The sequence below is a fragment of the Macaca mulatta genome, chromosome X, assembly GCF_049350105.2.
Source record: "Macaca mulatta isolate MMU2019108-1 chromosome X, T2T-MMU8v2.0, whole genome shotgun sequence".
Taxonomy (NCBI): domain Eukaryota; kingdom Metazoa; phylum Chordata; class Mammalia; order Primates; family Cercopithecidae; genus Macaca; species Macaca mulatta.
The window spans coordinates 2,061,272-2,084,099 of record NC_133426.1 but is presented as its reverse complement, the minus strand read 5'-3'; the positions used below and the strand labels follow the sequence as shown (position 1 = coordinate 2,084,099).

Below are 22,828 nucleotides of genomic sequence, written 5' to 3'. Positions count from 1 at the left end.
AGCCTCTCGAGTAGCTGGGATTACAGGTGCCTGCCACCACGTCCAGCTAATTTTTTGGGTATTTTTAGTAGAGACGGGGTTTCACCATGTTGGCCAGGCTGGTCTTGAACTCCTGACCTCAGGTGATCTGCCCACCTCTGCCTCCCAAAGTGCTGGGATTACAAGTGTGAGCCACTGCTTCTGTCCTATGACCTCATAAATCTCACAACTGTGTGGCTAAAAAGATATTTTCTGGACTGTGTGCATGATTTATATTCATTATTATTATAATATATATTTTTTCTGATTTGAGAGACGTTAACTTAAAGCATTGTTGTGGACCCTGAAGAGTTTCATGAGATCCTCACACTCAGCTTAGGATGCGTGATGGGGAAGCTGGTCCCGGGTCAACCAGAAGTCCTAAGGACAAGGCCCCCACCCTGCAATACCCTTCTCTCTCCTCCAGTAGGGGTGTCCTTCTGTGCAAGCTCCTTCAGGGAGCATCTCCTGCCCCTGCTTTCCTGGCCTGTTCTGGTTTAGGTAAATGCAGTTTCAAACGTGCTCATGAAATCCTGAAGTAGACAGGAATTTGTAAATCATGCTACTGTAGGCTGAATAATCTCCTGTTCTTCCCAAAGATTTCCACACCTGAATCCCCTGGAACCTGTCACTATGGTAATGTCATATATGGCACCAAGGAACATTGCAGATACAACTGAGGTTATACACTATTTATTTATTTATTTATTTGAGATGGACTCTTGCTCTGTTGTCCAGGCTGGAGTACAGTGACTCCAGCTCGGCTCACTGCAACCTCTGCCTCCCAGGTTCAAGCGATTCTCCTGCCTCAGCCTCCCGAGAAGCTGGGATTACAGGCACATGCCATTGTGGCCGGCTAATTTTTGTATTTTTAGTAGAGACAGGGTTTCACCATGTTGGCCAGGCTGGTCTCGAACTCCTGGCCTCAGGTGATCCGCCTGCCTCGGCCTCCCAAAGTGCTGGGATTCCAGATGTGAACCTTTACATAGGAAGAGTATGCTGGATTTCCTTGGTAGGCCCTATCCCATCACACGGGAGCCCTTGAAAGAACAGAACTTTCTCTGGCTGGAGGGAGGAGAGAAGGTGAGGGACATGGTACACAAAGTCAGTGAGATTCTAAAGGTGAGATGGACTCTAAGTGGCCCCTGTTGGCTTCGAGATGGAGCAGACGCTTTCAAGGACCAGACAGTGGACTCTAAGCACTCAGGGCTGTGTTCCCCACACCCCTGCTATGACAATCAGTGAGGAAAGGACGGCTTCAGTCCCATGACAGCAAGAGACTGCATTTTCTAAAAATGGGAATGAGCTTGCAAACCAATTCTTTCCAGGGCCTCCTGCTAAGAGCCCAGGGGGTAGACATCGTCATTTTGACCTTTTGTGACTGTATTAGTCCATTTTCACGCTTCTGATAAAGACATACCTGAGACTGGGTAATTTATAAAGAAAAAGAGGTTTAAGCCAAGGTGGGTGGATTTTCTGAGGCCAGGAGTTTGAGACCAGCATGGCCAACATGGCGAAAACCTGTCTCTACTAAAAATACAAAAATTAGCCGGGCGTGGTGGCGGGTGCCTGTAATCCCAGCTACTCCGGAGGCTGAGGCAGGAGAATTGCTTGAACCTGGGAGGCGGAGGCTGCAGTGAGCCGAGATCACGCTATTGCACTCCAGCCTTGGCAACAAGACTGAAAACTCTGTCTAAGAAAAAAATAAAATAAAGCAAAATAAAACAGTTTTAATGGACTCACACAGTTCCACGTGGCTGGGGAGGCCTCACAATCATGGCCGAAGGTGAAAGGCACATCTTATATGGCTGCAAACAAGACAGAGAGAGCCAAGCGAAAGGGATTTTCCCTTATAAAACCATCAGATTGCTGGCCATGGTGGCTCACACCTGTTATCCTAGCACTTTGGAAGGCGGAGGTGGGTGAATCACTTGAGGTCAGGGGTTCGAGACCAGTCTGGCCAACATGGTGAAATCCCATCTGTACTAAAAATACAAAAAATTAGCCAGGTGTAGTGTCACACGCCTGTAATCCCAGCTCCTCGGTGAGGCTGATGCAGGAGAATCTCTTAAACCCAGGGGGCGGAGGTTGTAGTGAGCCGAGGTCGCGCCATTGCACTCCAGCCTGGGCAACAAGAGTGAAACTTCTGTCTCAAAAAAAACACCAAAACAAATAATAGAGAAAAAACCCATCAGATCTCACGAGACTTATTCACTACCATGAGAACAGTGTGTGAGAAACCGCCCCCTTGCTTCAATTATCTCCCACCGGGTCCCTCCCACAACACACGAGAATTATGGGAGCTACAATTCAAGATGAGATTTGGGAGGGGACACAGCCAAACCATATCAGTGACCTTGAGCAAGTGACCCAGTTGAGCCCGTTTTTGAAACATCTTACCTGCAGACTTGAGATAATAACTTGTTATTTAAAGCTGCTACATTTGTGGCCATTTATGACAGCGGTGGCTAAAAACATTCCCATGGAAATCAGAGTCAATATATGACAGATGATGACGTGAGCCTCCGAGAAGATAAGTGGGTTGTGGGGAAGGTAGGGGTGTCTCCCTAACCATTGCTGGAAGCACCAGGTGATGCATTCTGCTTTTAGCCCCCCAATTCATGGCTCTAGACATCACTATCCTTTTGCTCACAAACATCCTTTTAGATAACTAACCAGAAGTCCCAAAAGGGAGGAGCATGTTGGGCTACAATAAGCCCGCTCCCCTGCTGCTCCTGGTGGAATCCTTGGTCCTTCTGAATTTCACAGTGGGGTCACGGTTTCGCACCCCATGCAATGGTGGCTCTCCTGGGAAAACTTTAAGGTGGGGACAGGGTGACTGTGGATTTTCCCAATGCTTCTGGCTGGGTGCCCCGGCTACACCTAAGCATACCTGGCCACACCTGAGGATACCTGGGCATGCCTCAGGATATCTGGCACACATGGCCAAATGAGAAAGCCTCAGTTTCTTCACCTGTAGGACAGGATTGCAAAGGCCGGAATAACCCCTTTTTTTTTTTTTTTGAGATGGAGTTTCCCTCTTGTTGCCCAGGCTAGAGTGCAATGGCGCGATCTTGGCTCACTGCAATCTCCGCCTCCTGGGTTCAAGCAATTCTCCTGCCTCAGCCTCCTGAGTAGCTGGGATTACAGGCATGCACCATTATTTCCAGCTAATTTTGTATTTTTAGTAGAGACAGAGTTGGCCAGACTGGTCTGGAACTCCCGACCTCAGGTGATCCACCCACTTTGGCCTCCCAAAGTGCTGGAATGACAGACGTAAGCCACTGTCAAAAACAGAAAGAACTCCCCTTTTTAAAATTTAATCTTTTTATATTAAATTAATAAAGACAGTGTTTTGTCATGTTGCCCAGGCAGGTCTTGAACTCCTGGGCTCAAGCAATCCACCCTTCTCAGCCTCCCAAAGTGCTGGGATTATGTGCTTGAGGCACTGCGCCTGGCTCACAAGGAGCCTTCTTAATCCAGCCTGGTTACTTAATCACACCTGAGCATACCTGGCGACACCTGAGCATTCCTGGGCACATCCAGAGATATCTGGCACACCTGGCCAAATGGGAAAGTCCCATCCCTTGGTCTCCCTGGCCTCAGTTTCCTCATCTGTAGGACGGAGGGTTGCAAAGGCCACAAAGACCCTTCTTAATCCAGCCTGGCCACCCGGCCACACCTGAGCACACCTGGTCATACCTGAGGCGTCCGGTAGGTCTCTGTATTCCAATCATCTTAGATCTGCACCAGAACCCGCCCAGTGGCTGGCTGCAACCTGCACACGGGGGGTGCTCGTTAGTGCCTGTTGAGGTTCTGGGGGGAGTGAGGCCTGGCTGGGAGTGGGGATGCAGGGTCCCAGTGGGGGTCAAACTTCTACATGGGTTGTGATCCTGCAAGGTGCCAGGATCCCAGTGAGCTGTGGAGTGTGGGGTTCTGGCTCCCAGCAGGGATAGGGTTCCTGGCTAGGGTCAGGTGACTTGCTGGTGGAGATTCTCACTCCTGGATCTTGGCAGGGGTTGGGGGTGACCATTGGCGTGTATGTGAGGGTGCAGATCTAGAGTGGAGGTCAGGGTCCTGGGGAGCATAGGGTTGGTGATCTAGGGTCCCAGGGTTGCAGGAGAGGGGTCCCGATCTAGCCCCCAAGAGTGGGTTCTTGGATGTTGCTCAGGAAGTAATTTAAGGTGAGACATAAGAGTACAGGGAAGTTTTAGTTTATTAGAAACTATTCCATTACAGGCTGGGTGTGGTGGCTCACGCCTGTAATCCCAGCACTTGGGCAGCTGAGGCCGGCAGATTACTTGAGGTCAGGAGTTTGAGACCAGCCAGGCCAACATGGTGAAATCCTGTCTCTATTAAAAATACGAAAATGAGCTGGGCGTGCTGGTGCATGCCTGTAATCCCAGCTACTAGGGAGGCTGAGAGAGGAGACTCTCTTGAACCCAGGAGGCGGAGGTTGCAGTGAGCTGAGGTTGTGCCACTGCACTCCAGCCTGGGCAACAGAGTGAGACTCTGTCTTAAAAGAAAAAGAAAAAGAAAAAGAAACTGTTTCATCATAGAGGTGTAATACCTTGTGTTTGTTTTAAAACTTTCTTCTATAGGGGTCTGTCTTATCTATGTAAAAGCTAGGTTATGTCTACGTGCAGGTGAGCTGACTGCGTGACATTTATTCCTTTGTTGATTTAGAGAGAGCCATCCTTAGCATTTTCACGCCCAAGCACGTCAAAGCATGACTGTAATTATCTTTAAAAGCATATATGGTTACGCGATATGGCGACATCCAGACATTCTGCTGTTGTCTGTGTTTGTCCTTGGAGGCATTATTAAGTCATTTCTTCAGCCGTAAACATCTTATGACCATGGGCCGTGACCGGCAAAGAATGTGTCTTCCTGGTTTTTAAGATGGAGTTGATGATTAAAATGGTGTCACCCCAGCTCTCCCAGGCTCCTGTCTTCCAAACACAGCGGGTGTTAGGATCTGTCTGGAGTCCGGATGCCAGGTCTGGGGTCCCCTGGGGGACTGGGTGAGGGACTGGGAGGGTTGTGGTGGAGTGAAGGTCTGAGTAAGTGTCTGGGTGAGGGGATGCATGAAGAATTCCAACAGGAGTCTGGTGGGGGATCCATGTGGGGTTGCAGCCTTCATCCTGGTGGGGGTATCCTTGTCGGGTTTCAGCCTTGTCCTTGGTAAGGTCCTGGGTGGGGGGTCCTTTTGGGTTTTCAGCCTGGCCCTGGTAAGCGTCTGGGTGGGGGTTCTGTGCTGGTCTGGGGTTCCCTGAGGGAGCCCAGGTAACTCTGTGGTTGACTGGGGTTCCTAACCAAGGTTCGAGTAAGGGTCTGCCATCCCGGTAGGGATCAGGGTAGGGAGGGGTTCGTGGCACCTGAAGTAGTCTGGAGTTCTCTGCAGGGGCTGGGATGGGGGTCTCTGGTCCCTGCAGGGTTGCAGGGGGACAGGGAAATGGAGAGGTGGGTTTGGTGGGTGGTGTCTGTGGCCTGGCAGGAATTGGGGTGGGGTCTGTGGTCTCAGTAGGAATTGGGGTGTGGGGTCCGTGCTTGGGGCAGGGTCTGTGGTCTCAGTAGAAACTGGAGTGTGGGGTCTGTGCTTGGGGCAGGGTCTGTGGTCTCAGTAGAAACTGGAGTGTGGGGTCCATGGTCCTTGCAGCTGTTCAGAGTCCTCTGTGGGAGTCCTGCTCCATAATTCTTGCGTGGGTCTGGGTGGTCATCTGGGGTTCCCTATGGGGTCCAAGGTCCCTGCTGGGGGTCTGCGTGGGGTTCCATGATTCTGGCTAAGATGGGGAGCGTGGTTCCCGTAGTAGTCCCGGTCCCCTGTGGGGTCTGGTTGGAGGATGTGTTATCCCATGGTGGGGGTCCTGGCTGGGGTCAGAATGGGGTTCCGCCATCTTGGCTGGAGTGTGGGGTCTTGGGGAGGCAGTCCCAGCTGGGGTCTGTAGTCCTGGGGGGCGTCCTGGCAGGGGTCTGTGGTCTTGCGGGGTGCTGGCTGGGGCCTGCGGTCCAGGGGGTAGTTCTGGTGGAGGTGGAGGTCCTGGAAGGGGGCCCCAGTAGGTAGGGGTCTGTGATCCTGGAGAGGGGTCCTGGTAGTGGGGTCCGAGTGGAGGTCTGTTGTCCTGGGGGGACCCTGGGAGGATCTGTGGTCCTGGAGAATCCTGGTGGAGGTCTGTGGTCCTGGTGGGGTTCTTGGGGGGGGGGTCTGTGGTCTGGGGGTGCCCCAGTGGGGGTGTCTGTGGCCTTGGGGGTCCCAGCAGGGGTCTGGGGTCCTGGGGGGGTTCTTGGGAGGAGTCTATGGATCTGAGTTGGGTGCTGGCTGGGGTCTGTGGTCCCAGGGGTGTCCTGTGGTACTGGGGTGGTCCTGGCTGGGGTCTGTGACCCCTGGTGGGGGTCTTGGCTGGGGTTTGTGGTCCTGGGGGCGTCCTGGCTGGGGTCGTTGGTCCTGGTGGGGGTGTGGAGGGTCCCTGCTGGGGTCTGTGGTCCTGGGGGTGGGCGGGGGGAAGTTCTGGCTGAGGTCTGTGGTCCTGGCCGTGGGTGTGTGTGTGGGATCCCTGCTGGGGTCTGTGGTCCTGAGTGGGGGGTCCTGACTGTGATCCCCAGTGATCCTGGGGGCGTCCTGGCTGGGGTCAGTGGTCCTGGAGTGGCGTCCTGGCTGGGGTCTGTGGTTCTGAGGGAGGCGCCTTGGCTGGAGTCAGTGGTCCTGGAGGGGTGGTCCTGGCTGGGGTCAGTGGTCCTGGAGGGGTGGTCCTGGCTGGGGTCTGTGGTCCCGGGGGGGGGGGGCGTCCTGGCTGGGGTCGGTGGTCCGCTCGGGGTCCCCAGTCCTGCAGGCGGTGCGGGATCCCAGCGGGCCCGGACGGGGTCTGGGGTTGGGGGGTCCCCGCAGGCCGGGGCGGTCCGGGGCGGGCAGGGGGCGGTCCGGGGCGGGCGCGTTTCCGCCGTCGGTCCGGGCGGGCGGGCGCAGAGTCCCGCGGGCGGCGCGGAAGCGGCGGCGGCGCGGCCGGGGCAGCCATGTCGCCATTGTCTGCGGCGCGGGCGGCCCTGCGGGTCTACGCGGCCGGCGCCGCGGTGATCCTGGCGCAGCTGCTACGGCGTTGCCGCGGGGGCTTCCTGGAGCCAGGTCAGCGGGGCGGGGTGGGGGTCGGGGCTCCGGGGACCCGGGTGGGCGCGGGCGCGGGCGCGGGCCGGGGCGGGCTCGGGGGCGGGAGCGCGGGGTCTCCGCGTGACCTTGGCGAGGCGGTGGCGCTCCCGGAAGTGGGACTGGGCGGGGGTCGCGGTGGGGCCGGGGTTGCGGGGGGCGTGCGCGCCTGGGACCTCCCCGCCCCGCGCTTCCCGTCCCCGCCGGCTCTTCTGCGCGCCCCCCGCGCTGGCCCGGCCCGGCCTGGCCCTTCCCTCCCCGCGTGTGTGTTCTCCCCGCCTGTCCCAGGTCGGGCTCCAACCGAGCCGCCCCCGTGCAACCGCCCCCCGGCCCACCCTGACACCTCCGGGCCATGGCCGGGGACCCCGGGGCTCGCACGCCCCGCGCCCCAGACCGCAGGCGGCTCTGCCTGCCGCCTGCGGTCGGCCAGTGACCGCGCGCCCCCGCCAGGCCCCGGAGGGGAGGAGGGGGCGTCCCAGGGACCTCGACCCCCACCCACCCCAGGGTAAGTGAGGACGGGCCCTTCTCCGGAGAACGTCTCCAGAGGGGACGCAGGGGCTGCTGCTCGGGCACTGGGGAGCCACGGAGGTCTGGTGGGGAGGGCAGGCCCGGTAAGTGGCAACTTTGTTTCCTTGGCCTTTGTAAACATCTCTGAGTCACAGATCTCCAACTTTGCAGGACTCGTTTACTGTCTGAACTCATCAGTGAGGACCGCCACTGTGTTTTGTGTATGAAGATTACTTATATTCATAGATTTGCAGGTTCAGAATTTATTAATTTATTTTTTGTAATAGGAAGTAGAGATGAAGTCTTGCTATGTTGCCCATGCTACTCTCGAACTCCTGGGCTCAAGCAGTCCTGCCTCAGCCTCCCAAAGTGCTGGCATTACAGGCACCAGCTACTGCATCCGACTAATGTTTTAAATTTTTTGTGGACAGGGTCTTGCTGTGTTGCCCAGGCTGGTCTCAAACTCCTGGGCTCAAGCGATCTTCCTGCCTTTGCCTCCCAAACTGCTGGGATTACAGGTGTGAGCCACCAAACCTGTCTAATGTTTTAATTTTTTTTGTAGCAATAGGGTCTTGCTATGTTGCCCAGGCTGCTCTGAAACTCATGGGCCGAAGCAATGCTCCTACCTGGGTCCCCCAAAGTGCTGGGTTTACAGGCGTGAGCCACCACGCCTGGCTAATGTTTTAAATCTTTTGTAGAGATGGCATCTCACCATGTGGCCCAGGCTGGTCTTGAACCCCTGGCCTGCAGCAATCCTCCAGTCTGGGCCTCCCAAACTGCTGGGATTACAGACAGAGCACCACTGTACCCAGCCCATATTCTCAATTTAAACCTAGAAACCTGTAAACAATTATTTGTGAACTGGTATAAAGGGAATGATAATTCCATGTTAGGTTAAATGACACTTTGTTTCAAAAATGACAGTTTTCCAAAACAGAGCGTTCAGAGGGTCAGTGTGGTGGGGGTGGGGGTGTACGTTGCCCCATATGTCTTAAATGTCCAGCCTAAGAAGAGAGCTGTTATTTCTGCCTCCATAGACGGTTTCGTGGCATGTCAGGAGGCCTCTGGAAGACACTGCTGCACGCCTCTGGGAGACTGGGAGTCAGCCAGGCGAAGCGCTTGGGTGCCTTATTGTGAAATGACTTTCGACTTCCACTCTGCACCCACTGAGGGAACCCCAGGGGTCCCAGCTCCACACTTTGAGAAGCGTGCCTGGAGTGGATGTTTTAAAATGAGCCTCACTCTCTCCCGCCTCTAGCCAGAAAAAGCTTTGAGTTTTCTGTGAGCTAAGCTTTTCTTTTTCAGCCAGGCTGGCTTCAGTATTTGTTTTTTAAACCTGCTTAGCATAATTACAAGTGCGTAGAAGAAGGAGCATAAAGGAACTGCTGTCAGGCCTTCCTAGGGCAGGAGAGCATGTTTGTTTGAAGTAAGTAATCAGTTGCAAGGTAAACGGTTTACAGCCAGCGAACAGTTGTGTGGCGTCTCTCAGAAGATGATGTTTTAGTTTTGCTTACAGAAAGGTCCCCTTAAACCTTCTTAAGGGCCTGTGTGGACCCTGGCAGAAGAGGCTGGGGTTCCTGCAGCAGCTCACCAAGATGCTGGCCTTTGAAAAACTTGCTCTTTGTGCATTAGAAAGGAGGGGTGGATTCTTTTTTTTTTCCTTTTATTGATTAAATAACAACAACAGAAGGTTGTTAAAGAGGACAAGCTTCTGGTGAAGTCACGTGTCTGCCAAGGGACTCTGTACCCGGTGGGTATCGAAACAGAATGGTCTTCTCTAAAGATTAACTTCAGTAGCTTGTCCTCATCGAGCCCCTTCCTGTGTATGGATTAAAACTAATTTTTGTTATCGATGGAGGAATGCCGTTTTCCTTGGTCTGCTGGTGGCCAGCTTCCTAAACGGCGTTTTTTATTTGCTTCTCTCTGGTGGACCTTTGCTGTTGGTGAGGAAACGTTGAACTTTGTCCAGGGCATTTGAGCTAAGCTGTTTGAATAACCACGAGGGCCAGTTTCCCCACTGCAGATTGGAAGCAAGGGCAGTTTTTTCTTAGGACTTCCAAGTGGAGCTTGTTCTTAGATATCTTACAAAGGAATGCCTGGGTTACACATTCCACATGAGTTGACTTACATAGTATGAGAAGGAAGAAATCACGGCTGGAATCCACTCCTAAATGGTGTCTTCTTCCAGTTTATCATGGAAAAACAAGATAATTACAAATTAATCATAGATGTTGGTCATGCCTTTACAGAGGGGGTTTAGAAGCAAATTGACAATTCCTATAAAAGGTTCTGCCCCTGTGTTCTTAAGACTGTCCATGTGGCCCATTCAGTAAGGTGTATCTGTTGGTTGGATTTAAAAATAGGTGATCTAATCAGTGTATTTAATATCCTAGTATGGCATCAAAACTTGAACATTGATATGGCCTGAAATCTGTTGAAAATGATCGTCTTGAGTGAAGAAAGTCTCTACCCAGCAGTATTAATAACAGGGTGATCTGTTTAGAAATTACATTTTCTCTGATGCATCAATGAGTTTTGCAAAGGAGAGAAAATTGATGGTGCCTATAGTCAAGCCCAGTTCCAGTACTGTACAGAATTTTTCTTAAAAGTTCTATTGTAAATAATAGGCCACAGAATATTCCTTCACTTTCTGGGATGCAAAATGGACTCGTAAATGCTGTACCACAGGAGTGAGTATTTACGAAAAATATGCCAACTGGCCCACTTACAAAGCTATTTATAGAAGTCCTACTTTTCAAACTTTTTTTTTTAACCTATAAAGGGAAAGTTAATTCTTGTTGGTTTTATAAGTAGTGAACAGTGGCTATTAGAAATCAGGTAGAAGGCCGGGCGCGGTGGCTCACGCCTGTAATCCCAGCACTTTGGGAGGCCGAGGCGGGCGGATCACAAGGTCAGGAGATCGAGACCACGGTGAAACCCCGTCTCTACTAAAAATACAAAAAATTAGCCGGGCGCGGTTGTGGGCGCCTGTGGTCCCAGCTGCTCGGGAAGCTGAGGCAGGAGAATGGTGTGAACCCGGGAGGCGGAGCTTGCAGTGAGCCGAGATCGCGCCACTGCACTCCAGCCTGGGCGACAGAGCGAGACTCCGTCTCAAAAAAAAAAAAAAAAAAAAAAAAAAAAAAAGAAATCAGGTAGAAGTAAAAACAGCAGTTTTCCAACTTCTTTTTTTTTTTTTTCAAGACCGAGTTTTGCTCTTGTCGCCCAGGCTGGAGTGCAATGGCGTGATCTCGGCTCACCACAACCTCTGCCTTCCGGGTTCAAGTGATTCTCCTGCCTCAGTCTCCCGAGTAGCTGGGATTACAGGCATGTATATGCCACCATGCCTGGCTAATTTTGTATTTTTAGTAGAGACGGGGTTTCTCCATGTTGGTCAGGCTGGTCTCAAACTCCTGACCTCAGGTGAGCCGTCCATCTTGGCATCCCAAATTGCTGGGATTACAAGGGTGAGCCCCTGCGCCCGGCCTCCAACTTCTTGATCATAGAATCCCTTTCAAAAAAACGAGGACCCCGGACAGTTTTTGTTTTTGTGGACTATAACAGTCAATAAGTCATCCTGTTAGACATTAAAACAGAAATTTAAAACATATTTAACAATTTATTTAAAAGTAATGGTAACAGGCCAGTTACATGTTACTACCAAGAATGTATGTAATATATTTATTGTTTATATATTTTATTTTTATTAAATATATATATTTTTAGAATAATTTATACTTTTCTATAAATATAAAATACAAGTAAGTTGTATTTATATAATGTAGATGTAAATGAAAACAACTGATATTTTTATATAAATATATAAATGTGTACATTTATGGGGCACATTGTGATGCTTTGCTATATGTTGGCATTGTGGAATAATTAAATCTTGCTAACATCTATCACCTGCTATTTTTCCTTTGTGGTGGGAACATTTAAAATCTCTTTTACCTGTTTTTCTGTTTTTTTTTTTTTATTTCCATAGATTATAGGGGAACAGGTGGTGGTTGGTTCCATGAGTAAGTTTTTTAGTAGTGATTTGTGACATTTTGGTGTACCCATCACCCAAGCAGTATACACTGCACACAAGACATTTAAAGTATCTATTAGTGGGCCGGGCACAGTGGCTCACGCCTGTAATCCCAGCACTTTAGGAGGCTGAGGCGGGTGGATTGCCTGAGCTCAGGAGTTTGAGACCAGCCTGGGCAATACAGTGAAACCCTGTCTCTATTAAAATACAAAAAATTAGCTGCGTGTGGCAGTGTGCGCCTGTAGTCCCAGCTACTCAGGAGGCTGAGGCAGGAGAATGGTGTGAACCCGGGAGGCGGAGGTTGCAGTGAGCTGAGATTGCGCCACTGCACTCCAGCCTGGGCGACAGAGCAAGACTCCGTCTCAAAAAATAAAAATAAAAAAAAATAAATCAAAATAAAAACCTCTTTTAGCTATTTTGAAATACGTAATACACTATTAACTATAGCCACCACGCTGTGCAGTAGGTCACTGAAACTTATTTCTCCCATCGAACAGAAACTTGCTACCCTTTGGCCATGTGTTGTATGTTTTTTAAAATAAAAATGATTGTCATTTCCAAAATAACAAAAACTTAGGGAGAAGAATGGCTGAGTTTTAGGGTTTTGTCGGCCTCATCCACAAAGGGATAGACGGTGGCTGGCTCCTTCCTCTGCTTCTTCACACTGGTGTCTTGTGACGTGTCGTTCTGGTAAGAGTCATGTGAGGCACGTCTACTGGCCTCTCATGGATGTGCAATTGGAAACGTGAAGTCGCCGGCCCCCTGAGGGCGTTCTGGGGAGTATCCCCCGCCATCCCGCCCTGGGATGCCGCACCAGCCTTGAAGAATGAGACAGTGAGAGGCTGGTTTGCAGCAACCTTTATTTGTGGCCTTGTGTGCACGGAAGCACTGCGAGGGAGGAGGAAGGAGGAGGGAGGGTGCTCACTACGGAAGGCCAGCTCCGCTGTGGCTGTTCCGTGGGTTCAGGTGGAACCCACCTGCTGTGTGGGCGATGCTTTACCTGAGAGTCCCATGGGATTCTGACAGCAGGAGCTATGTAGGAGGGAGCTGCTTGTGCCTCCATCCAGGAGTCACTTGGTTAGGGGTTTGGGAATTTCTGCTGTCAGTACAAAACTTCGCTCCAGGTACTAGACCTGTTTCAGCCAAATAATAATAATGATCATCAGAATAGAATATAAACCTTTGTTCACCTAAATAATAATAATAATAGAATATAAATGTTTGTTCATGGTACTGGGCCGTCTTTCAGTCCAATAATAATAATAACTAGGAATAATGATAATAATGATAAAATATAAACCTTTGCTTCACATTCCTGGGACGTCTTTCAGCCAAATAATAATAATAATAATGAGAATATAAACCTTTGTTCAGGGTACTGTGATCTCTTTCAACCCAGTAATAATCATAACAATAGTAATAATAATGATAGAATATAAACCTTTGCTTCATCTCCTGAAATGTCTTTGAGCCAGATAATAACAATAATGTTAATGATAATAGAATATAAACCTTTGTTCAGGGTACTGCGACCTCTTTCAGCTCAATAATAGTAATAATAGTAATAATGATAATAATGATAGAATATAAACCTTTCCTTCATCTCCTGGAATGTCTTTCAGCCAAATAACAATAATATTAATGATAATAGAATATAAACCTTTGTTCAGGGTACTGTGACCTCTTTTCAGCCCAATAATCACAATAGCAATAGTAATAATGCTCATAATGATAGAATATAAAACTTTGCTCCATGTCCTGGGAGCTCTTTCAGCCAAATAAGAAGAATAATAGAATATAAACCTTCATTCACAGTACTAGGACTTCTTTCAGACCAATACTAATGATAGTAATAATAATTATAATAGAATATAAACTTTTTTTTCTAGGTACTAGGACCTCTTTCAGCCAAATAACAATAATAGTGGAATATAAAACTTGGCTCTAGGTACCAGAACCTCTTTTCAGCCAAATAGTAATAATAAGAATAGTATTAATAGAATATAGACCTTTGATCCAGGTACTGGGACACCTGTGAGCCAAATGATAATAATAACAATGATAATAATAGAACATAAACTTTTGACTGAAGCACCAGAACCTTTTTCAGCCAAATAATAATAATAAAATAGAAACTTTTGTTCCAGGTACTCGGACTTCTTTCAGCCTAATAATAATCATAGAATATAAACCTTTACTACAGGTCCTGGCGCCTTTTTCAGCCAACTAATAATAATGATAGGATAGAAACTTTTGTTCTGTTACTGGGACCTCTTTCAGTCTAATAACAAAAGTAATAATAATAGAAGACAAACCTTTGCTCCAGGTTCCAGAACCTCTTTCAGCCTCATAATAATAATAGTGATGGAATGAAAATTTTTGTTCCAGGTATTTGGGACCTCTTCCAGCATAATAACAATAATAATAATATAAACCTTTGCTACAGGTATCAGGACCTGTTTCAGCCGAATAATAATAACGACAATGATAATAATAGAATAGAAACCTTTGCCCCAGGCACTGGGACCTCTTTCAGTCAAATAATCACAATAATAATAATAATAATAATAATAGAATTTGGACGTTTGCTCCAGCTTTCAGGACCTCCTTCAGACAGATAATAATAACCGAGTATGAACTTTTCTTCCAGGTATCGGGACCTCTTCCAGCCTAAAAATAATAGTAATAATAGCACATAAATCTTTTTTTTGTTTGTTTTCTTCTCTTTTTGAGATGGAGTTTTGCTCTTATTGCCCAGGCTAGAGTGCAATGGCGTGATCTCAGCTCACTACAACCTCTGCTTCCTGGGTTCAAGTGATTCTCAAGCCTCAGCCTCCCGAGTAGGTGGGACTACAGGCATGTGCCACCACCACGCCCGGCTAATTTTGTATTTTTAGTGGAGGAGGGGTTTCACCATGTTTTCCAGGGTGGTCTCAAACTCCTGACCTCAGGTGATGCATCCGCCTTGGCCTCCCAAAGTGCTGAGAGTACAGGCATGAGCCACTGCACCTGGTGCCAATATAAAAATCTTTGCTACAGGTACTGGGACCTTTTTCAGCCTAATAATAATAACAACCATAACAATAATAATTAGAATATAAACCTTTGTTACTGGCACTGGGACCTCTTCCAGCCTAATCATAATAAAAGTAGTAATAAATAATGGAATAGAAACCTTTCCTTCAGGTTCCAGAACCGCTTTCAGCCTCATAATAATAATAATAATAATAAAATGTAAACTTTTGTTTGAGGACTGGGACCTCTTTCAGCCTAATAGCACAGATAATAATAATGGAATGTAAACCTTTTCCCCCAAGTACCAAAACCTGTTTCAGCCAAATAATATGATGATGATGACGATGACGATGGAGGATCTGATAACAGCTGTGTCCTCTCACTCAGGTCAGACTTAAAAGCGAGCATTTCAGAGCTAGACCGAGGCCTCTTGAGATGATTTTCTGCCTCCGCTGACTGTGTAATCCAGGGGCCCCACCCTAACTCGGCTGCAGAACATGCAGCTTGAGGGTTCCCCGTTTGCTGGAAGTCCCGGTTGTGTTATTCATTCTCTTGGCTTGCTACCTTAGAACAAACCAGGATGCTGGCGTTGGTCAGAGGACCCCCATCCTTGCACCCTACTCTTGGGAAGCAGTGCTGCTAGGCTATGGTAATGCCCAGTTCACCTGGCACATGGTGGCGGCTCCCTAAAAAGCGCTGGACAGGCACCGGTGATGGAAAGCCAGCAACATAGGCCGCGACTGCCCATGAAGACGGGGGGCCTTTCTAAGACCTCTACTCATTATTGGGGGCAAAATTAACCTTCAGAATATCTTGCTGTAATAAAGTTCCAGAAACCGGAGGGCTTAAAACCATAGCTTATTCTCTCCCAGTTCTGGAGGCCAGAAGTCTGAAATCAAAGTGTCTCAGGGCTGCGCTCCCTCCGGAGGCTTAGGCGGAGCGTGCTTCCTGCCTCTCCCAGGTCCTGGGGGCTCCCGGCGTCCCTGGGTTTCAGGCCAGCCACATCTTCACTCTAGCCTCTGTCTCTCTCTCCATGTGGCCTTCTCTGTGTACTCCATGTGGCCTTCTCCATGTCTGTATCTCCTCTTCTGTCTTTTATAAAGACATTTGTCACCGCATTTAGGGCTTACCCGAATCCCGGATGACCTCATCTCCAGATCCTTAACTCATTAGATCTACAAAATTTCTTGTAACCAAGTAAGATCTCATTCCACGTCCTGGGCTTTAGGATGTGGACAGATCTTTCTGTGGACCACTGTTCAATCCACCATGATTTTAGCAGTTCCTTCTGGAGGCTCCAGGGGAGGATCCTTCCTGTCTCTCCCAGCTTCTGGGGGCTCCAGGCGCTCTGGGCTTGTGGCTGCATCACTCCAGTCTCGGCCTCTGTCTTCGTGTGGCCTTCTCCTCTGTGTCTGTGTCTCCTCTTCTGTCTTCTATTAAGGACACTGGTCACTGCATTTAGGACCACCCCGACTGAGAATAATCTGATCTTAAGATCTTTGCTTTCATTATTAATACATTTACAGAGACCCTTTTTCCAAACAAGGTCACAAGTACCAGGTGGATACAGATTTTCTTTGGCAGAGGAGGTCGCTTTTCAACCCACTATAGTGATCATTGAAATATGCTTCCTTGCACTGACTGTCCCGACACTCTGAACGTGCTTGGGTGGTGCATTTCGTTGTTTACCCTCCTGAGTGCTGTACTGGACACCTGCAGATACAATTACACCTTTTAACAAAGCCCAGCTGTCATTTTGGGCAACCCAGTCACAGAGGTGGCCTCCTGCGTGGCACCTGGAAGGGCCTGTATGTGTGAGTATTCAGCCTCAACAGGAACCCTGGGGACTGGCTTCGGGGTCATCTAAGCCTCCACACCAAGTGCCCGATGATGTTTGCACAGGTGTGTGATATTTACCCAGTTGGGCCTTTCTGCCCACAGGTGTGACTGGATACAATGGGCATTTTGAGAAGTTCCAGGGATTGAGAAATCCATGCTTCTTCAGATGTGCTTACAGATCACGGATGTACCTGTGCTAAAAACAAAGCCTGTGACATTCCACATGGCTTCATTTTAAACCATAAAGTTGGAGAAGAATGTGCAATGCCTCTTAGCTCTAGGAAATCCGGCTGTAGCCAGATGGAGGTCCTGTTTGGCTTCTTTAATGCAGTTAATGAAGCTCAGGTGGCGTTCGACAGCGATTCTTGCTGTGATGGTTGCCGGGGGAGAGGGGGCCTGCCTGGCCGCTTGTGGACTCTTCTATGTAGGTGGCGTCCCCAGAAAAGATCTACGCAGCTTTCCCACGTGGCAGGTGCTTGGCAAAGCTCTTAGAACAGGAACAACAAGCCCCTGCGATGAGAAGGGCACTGTCAGGCTGGGCGCGGTGGCTTACGTCTGTCATCCCAGCACTTTGGGAGGCCGAGGCGGGTGGATCACCTGAAGTCAGGAGTTCGAGACTAGCCTGACCAACATGGTGAAACCCCATCTCTACTAAAACAACAACAATTAGCTGGGCATGGTGGCAGGCACCTGTAATCCCAGCTACTCAGGAGGCTGAGGCAGGAAAATCGCTTGAACCTGGGAGGCGGAGGTTGCAGTGAGCTAGGATCACGCCACTGCACTGCCGCCTGGGTGACAGAGCGAGACTCTGTCTCAAAAAAAAAAAAAAAAAAAAGGCACTTGTCAGGTACAGCCCTGCAAAAATGCCGTGCTCACTCGCAAACCTGTACCTTGACACGTGCGGCACCGCTGCGTTGGATTGACGTAGAAGAAAGAGTGTGTTCCTGCGCTAGCTTCCCACCTCCGCTTTGCAAAAGTGACCCGCAAGGAAGGTCCAGCCGTCCGGCCCCAGTGCCCTTTGGTTGAAAGCGGAGCTGCCCCGGCACCCCGGCTGTCTCCCCAGCAGGGCTCCCACATCTGCCTGGGTCCCTTCTCATGCTGTGTTTGTCTTGGCCCTTCTCAGCAGGTCCCCACGCATGAGCGGCCGTCCAAGCAGGCAGGCTCCAGTGGAGAAGCAATGGAGAATAAAAGCCTGGAGAGCTCCCAGACAGACCTGAAGCTGGTGGCCCACCCCCGCGCCAAGAGCAAGGTGTGGAAGTATTTTGGCTTTGACACCAATGCCGAGGGATGCATCCTGCAGTGGAAGAAAATCTATTGCCGTATCTGCATGGCCCAGATCGCCTACTCCGGAAACACCTCCAACCTGTCCTACCACCTGGAGAAGAACCACCCCGAGGAATTCTGCGAGTTTGTCAAGAGCAACACGGAGCAGATGCGCGAGGCCTTTGCCACCGCCTTCTCCAAGCTGAAGCCTGAGTCGTCCCAGCAGCCCGGGCAGGACCCGCTGGCTGTCAAGGCTGGCCACGGCTACGACAGCAAGAAGCAGCAAGAGCTGACGGCCGCCGTGCTGGGCCTCATCTGCGAGGGGCTGTACCCGGCCTCCATCGTGGACGAGCCCACCTTCAAGGTGCTGTTGAAGACGGCTGACCCCCGGTACGAGCTGCCCAGCCGGAAGTACATCTCCACCAAGGCCATCCCTGAGAAGTACGGGGCCGTCCGGGAGGTGATCCTGAAGGAGCTGGCCGAGGCCACCTGGTGTGGCATCTCCACTGACATGTGGAGGAGCGAGAACCAGAACCGTGCCTACGTTACGCTGGCCGCCCACTTCCTGGGCCTGGGCGCCCCCAACTGCCTGTCCGTGGGCTCCCGCTGCCTGAAGACCTTCGAGGTGCCCGAAGAGAACACGGCGGAGACCATCACGCGGGTGCTCTACGAGGTCTTCATCGAGTGGGGCATCAGCGCCAAGGTCTTCGGGGCCACCACCAACTACGGCAAGGACATCGTGAAGGCGTGTTCCCTGCTGGACATCGCCGTGCACATGCCCTGCCTGGGCCACACCTTCAATGCCGGCATCCAGCAGGCCTTCCAGCTCCCGAAGCTGGGGGCGTTGCTGTCGCGCTGCCGAAAACTGGTGGAGTACTTCCAGCAGTCTGCTGTGGCCATGTACATGCTCTATGAGAAGCAGAAGCAGCAGAACGTGGCCCACTGCATGCTGGTGAGCAACCGCGTCTCCTGGTGGGGGAGCACGCTGGCCATGCTGCAGCGCCTCAAGGAGCAGCAGTTCGTCATCGCCGGGGTCCTGGTGGAGGACAGCAACAACCACCACCTGATGCTGGAGGCCAGCGAGTGGGCCACCATCGAGGGGCTGGTCGAGCTCCTGCAGCCCTTCAAGCAGGTGGCCGAGATGCTGTCAGCCTCCAGGTACCCCACCATCAGCATGGTGAAGCCGCTGCTGCACATGCTCCTCAACACCACGCTCAACATCAAGGAGACCGACTCCAAGGAGCTCAGCATGGCCAAGGAGGTCATCGCCAAGGAGCTCTCCAAGACCTACCAGGAGACGCCTGAGATTGACATGTTTCTCAACGTCGCCACCTTCCTGGACCCCCGCTACAAGAGGCTGCCCTTCCTCTCTGCCTTCGAGCGGCAGCAGGTGGAGAACCGCGTAGTGGAAGAGGCCAAGGGCCTGCTGGACAAGGTCAAAGACGGCGGCTACCGGCCGGCCGAGGACAAGATCTTCCCGGTGCCCGAGGAACCTCCCGTAAAGAAGCTCATGCGGACGTCCACGCCTCCGCCCACCAGCGTCATCAACAACATGCTGGCCGAGATCTTCTGCCAGACGGGCGGCGTGGAGGACCAGGAAGAATGGCACGCCCAGGTGGTGGAGGAGCTGAGCAACTTCAAATCCCAGAAGGTGCTCGGCCTCAACGAAGACCCCCTCAAGTGGTGGTCGGACCGCCTGGCCCTCTTCCCCCTGCTGCCCAAGGTGCTTCAGAAGTACTGGTGCGTGACAGCCACGCGCGTCGCGCCTGAGCGTCTCTTTGGTTCCGCCGCCAACGTGGTCAGCGCCAAGAGGAACCGGCTGGCCCCCGCGCACGTGGACGAGCAGGTGTTTCTGTATGAGAACGCCCGGAGTGGGGCAGAGGCAGAACCCGAGGACCAGGATGAGGGGGAGTGGGGCCTGGACCAGGAGCAGGTGTTCTCCTTGGGGGACGGCGTCAGCGGCGGTTTCTTTGGCATCAGGGACAGCAGCTTCCTGTAGCGAGGAAGCGTCTTGTCTTACAGGTCATCCCCGCAGCAGCCCATTGGATGCTTTGCTGTAAATACTCACCTGGTCAGCTTGGTTTTGAACCTCAGAGACCATCCACTGTCTTTGACACCTAGAAGGTGGAAAAAGGAAAGAGATTCGAGAAGCGAGAGAGGGTCAGGCGTGGTGGCTCTCATCTGTAATCCCAGCACTTTGGGAGGCCGAGGTGGGCAGATTAACTGAGGTCAGAAGATGGAGACCAGCCTGGCGAACATGGCGAAACCTGTCTCTACTAAAAATACAAAAATTAGCTAGGCATGATGGTACGTTCCTGTAATCCCAGCTACTCTGGAGGCTGAGGCCAGAGAATCACTTGAACCTGGCAGGTGGAGGTTGCAGTGAGCTGAGATCGCTCCACTGCACTCCAGCCTGGGCGACAAGAGCGAGACTGTCTCAAAAAGAAAAAAGAAGACACAAGAGAGGCGGCTTTGAGTGGGTTTCTTTCCTCCCCTATTCCCGGGGCCCTGGTGACTTCTGCTTGGGAATTGCAATGCTCAACGCCCCGCATGCAGCAGAGCCTAGAGGAGCTGTTCCTTCACAGATACTTGAGACCCACACCATACCATATCTGATTCAAGTTCTCCCTGGGAGGGTTTAGAAGACACACAGGAACATTCTGGGTGGCGTCGAACGAACCTTTCCTGATCATCATGTGTGACTTCTGCGAGGTCCAGATCACTGAATTCATGTTTACATTCTCATGCAAGCGGGGACCTCTTGCTTCTGGGAAATGGGGAGAGACCTTTTAGCCAAAATGCCCTTCTTCAAAAGAGAGACCTGAGAGACCTTTTTTTTTTTTTAATGTTTGGTTAAAAATGTGACAGATGAGTAAAAAATGCAGGTACTTAACAAAAAGCAAAAAAACAAAAAAAACAAAAAAAAAATGGTGTGGACTGTGTTGTATTTTCGACAGGTTGCTGTCAGCCTGCTTCCTGCTCCCTGCCAAAATTCACTTTGTGGAGTTGGTCCTTGAAAACTGGGTGGTGGCTCACGCTGAGGTCAGGAGTTCGAGACCAGCCTGGCCAACCAACATGGTGAAACCTCGTCTCTACTAAAAATATAAAAAAATGAGCCAGGTGTGGTGGCGTGCGCCTGTAATCCCAGCTACTCGGGAGGCTGAGGTGGGAGAATCGCTTGAGCCCAGGAGGTGGCGGTTGCAGTGAGCCAAGACTGCGCCACCGCACTCCAGTCTGGATGACAGAGTGAGACTCTGTCTCAAAACTAAACAAAAGTGGGCGGCTCACGGGTCTGGAGGTTATGTCTTGTGTGTGTCAGCCCTAAAAGTCCAGTTCCTCCATGCGGCCAGCTTTTCCACATAGGGTGTTTTTGATTTGATTACCGGAAAGGACTCTTGCTGCTTCTCTTTTAAACTCAATACCACAGGGGAAATGAATTTTAAAACATTGCCACCGGAGGGGTTTTCCGTGGCTGGATTCTTGCGAGTTGCTTTCAGTCATTCAGGGAAACAAAGACGTTTTCCAACATGTAGAACTGCTTTTTAAGTGGAGGAAAAATGCTTAATGAAGCTTAGCGTATTGCTTGGATTCTACGTGCAGCAGGTTCTCTGCCTCCGTGAAGACAAGGTGGGCTGGGGAGGACGGTGTCTAGGAGGGATGACCCCACTCAGCTCCAGGCAATGTTCTGCCGAGACCCGAAGAACTCTGGGTGTCAGAGGGTGAAGCAGGAACTACCTGCATTTCACAGCTGCTGACTTCTCAGGGCTACAAGCAGCACAGAATTCTATCCTTACGTCCTGAGCCGGTGTAAGTCTAGAGAAGGAAGCGCGGGAGAAATCCACGTAACCTTTGCTTGCTTTTTAAGGGAAGCGGTTCTGCCATGAACTTGGAAGCCTCAGCTCCGGGTGTTCTCAGCAGAAGGGCAGCTGGAAGGGACACAGTGGGGCAGGCTTTGGGGCTGCTCTCTGTTCTGCCCGGAGGCTGGGGACGCAGGGCAGCCCATGCCTCCGGGGCCTCTATTCTGTAGCATTGCCAACGTTCCCTTTCCGTCTCAATCATTTGCTTTTCGTCACTCATGTGAAAAATGTGAACTGCTCTGGCTCTGTCTTCATTTTTATTTTTAAGCCATTGTTCCCCTCCTAAATGGTTGCTTCTTATTTAATGCTTTAAAGTTGGACTGTTGTTCAATAAACCAGAGAACTACATGAACTGCTCGTTCATTCGTCTGCCGCGTGCCCGTCCGGACTGCAGCTGGTCTGGTCTGAACCCCTTGATTCTGGGAGTGGAGGGAGGGTTTTTGTTGTTACTATTTTTATTTTTGTTGTGGTCCTTGTTTAAAGCAACTTTTTCCAGGGCACCCGCAGTCACTTCTGTGCTCCTCTTTCTCATCTGTCTGTCCTCAAGTTATGATGTACTTTCGGGTGTTTTGGCATCAAAATATCGAAGTGAATCAAGTCGGCAGCTGGTGAAAGCGTTCCCTTTTGCCAGTTCCTTCACTTAGTGGGTAGTTGTATAAAAGGAGGCCCGATGGACGAGGCAGCCTGGATGGATCCGGATGGCATCAGCGCCTTCCCTCTCCCCGCAGCCTCCTTATCTCCCCTCTCTTCCTGTCTTCCTCATCTCCTGTCACATCCTTTCTTCCTTCCCTCCTCCTTCCCTCCAACCCTCCCTTTTCTTCAGCCAACCAATCCTTCCTTCCTCCCTTCCTTCCTTCCTTCCCTCCCTTCTCTTCCCTTCCTTTCCCTTCCCTTCCTTCCTTCCTTTCTCTTCCTTCTCTCCCTCCCTTCCCTTCCTCCCTTCCTTCCTCCCTTCTCTCCCTTCTTGTCTCCCTTCCTTCCCTCCCCTCCCCTTCCCTTCCCTTCTCTCCCTCCCTTCCTTCTCTCCCTTCCTTCCTTCTCTCCCTTCCTTTCCTTCCTTCCTTCCTTCCTTCTCTCCCTCTCTTTCCTTCCTTCCTCCCTTCTCTCCCTCCCTCCCTTCTCTCCCTTCCCTCCCTCCCTCCCTTCTCTCCCTTCCCTCCC

The 22,828-nt window shown here is 50.9% G+C and overlaps 2 protein-coding genes across 4 annotated transcripts in view; both read left to right on the top strand.

Annotated features, from left to right (window-relative positions):
- The first annotated feature begins 4,902 nt into the window (after positions 1 to 4,902).
- On the top strand, positions 4,903 to 22,015 carry ZBED1 (zinc finger BED-type containing 1). Of its 3 annotated transcripts, none has more exons than XM_077987351.1 (2): positions 4,903 to 5,018; positions 17,671 to 22,015. In XM_077987351.1, exon 2 carries the CDS (start codon positions 17,725 to 17,727, stop codon positions 19,807 to 19,809), a length of 2,085 nt encoding a protein of 694 aa, XP_077843477.1. In that variant the 5' UTR covers positions 4,903 to 5,018; positions 17,671 to 17,724; the 3' UTR covers positions 19,810 to 22,015.
- The window catches only part of LOC106996625 (polyprenol dehydrogenase), a 328,740-nt gene continuing 312,890 nt past the window's right edge, over positions 6,979 to 22,828 (top strand). The window contains exon 1 of the mRNA XM_028842026.2: positions 6,979 to 7,138. Coding sequence (XP_028697859.1) covers positions 7,030 to 7,138 — 109 coding nt within the window. The 5' untranslated portion in view covers positions 6,979 to 7,029. The remainder of the gene's footprint in view (positions 7,139 to 22,828) is intronic.

Coding starts and splice junctions, on each gene's coding strand:
- ZBED1 (XM_077987351.1), top strand. CDS start 17,725: ATGGAGAATAAAAGCCTGGAGAGCTCCCAGACAGACCTGAAGCTGGTG.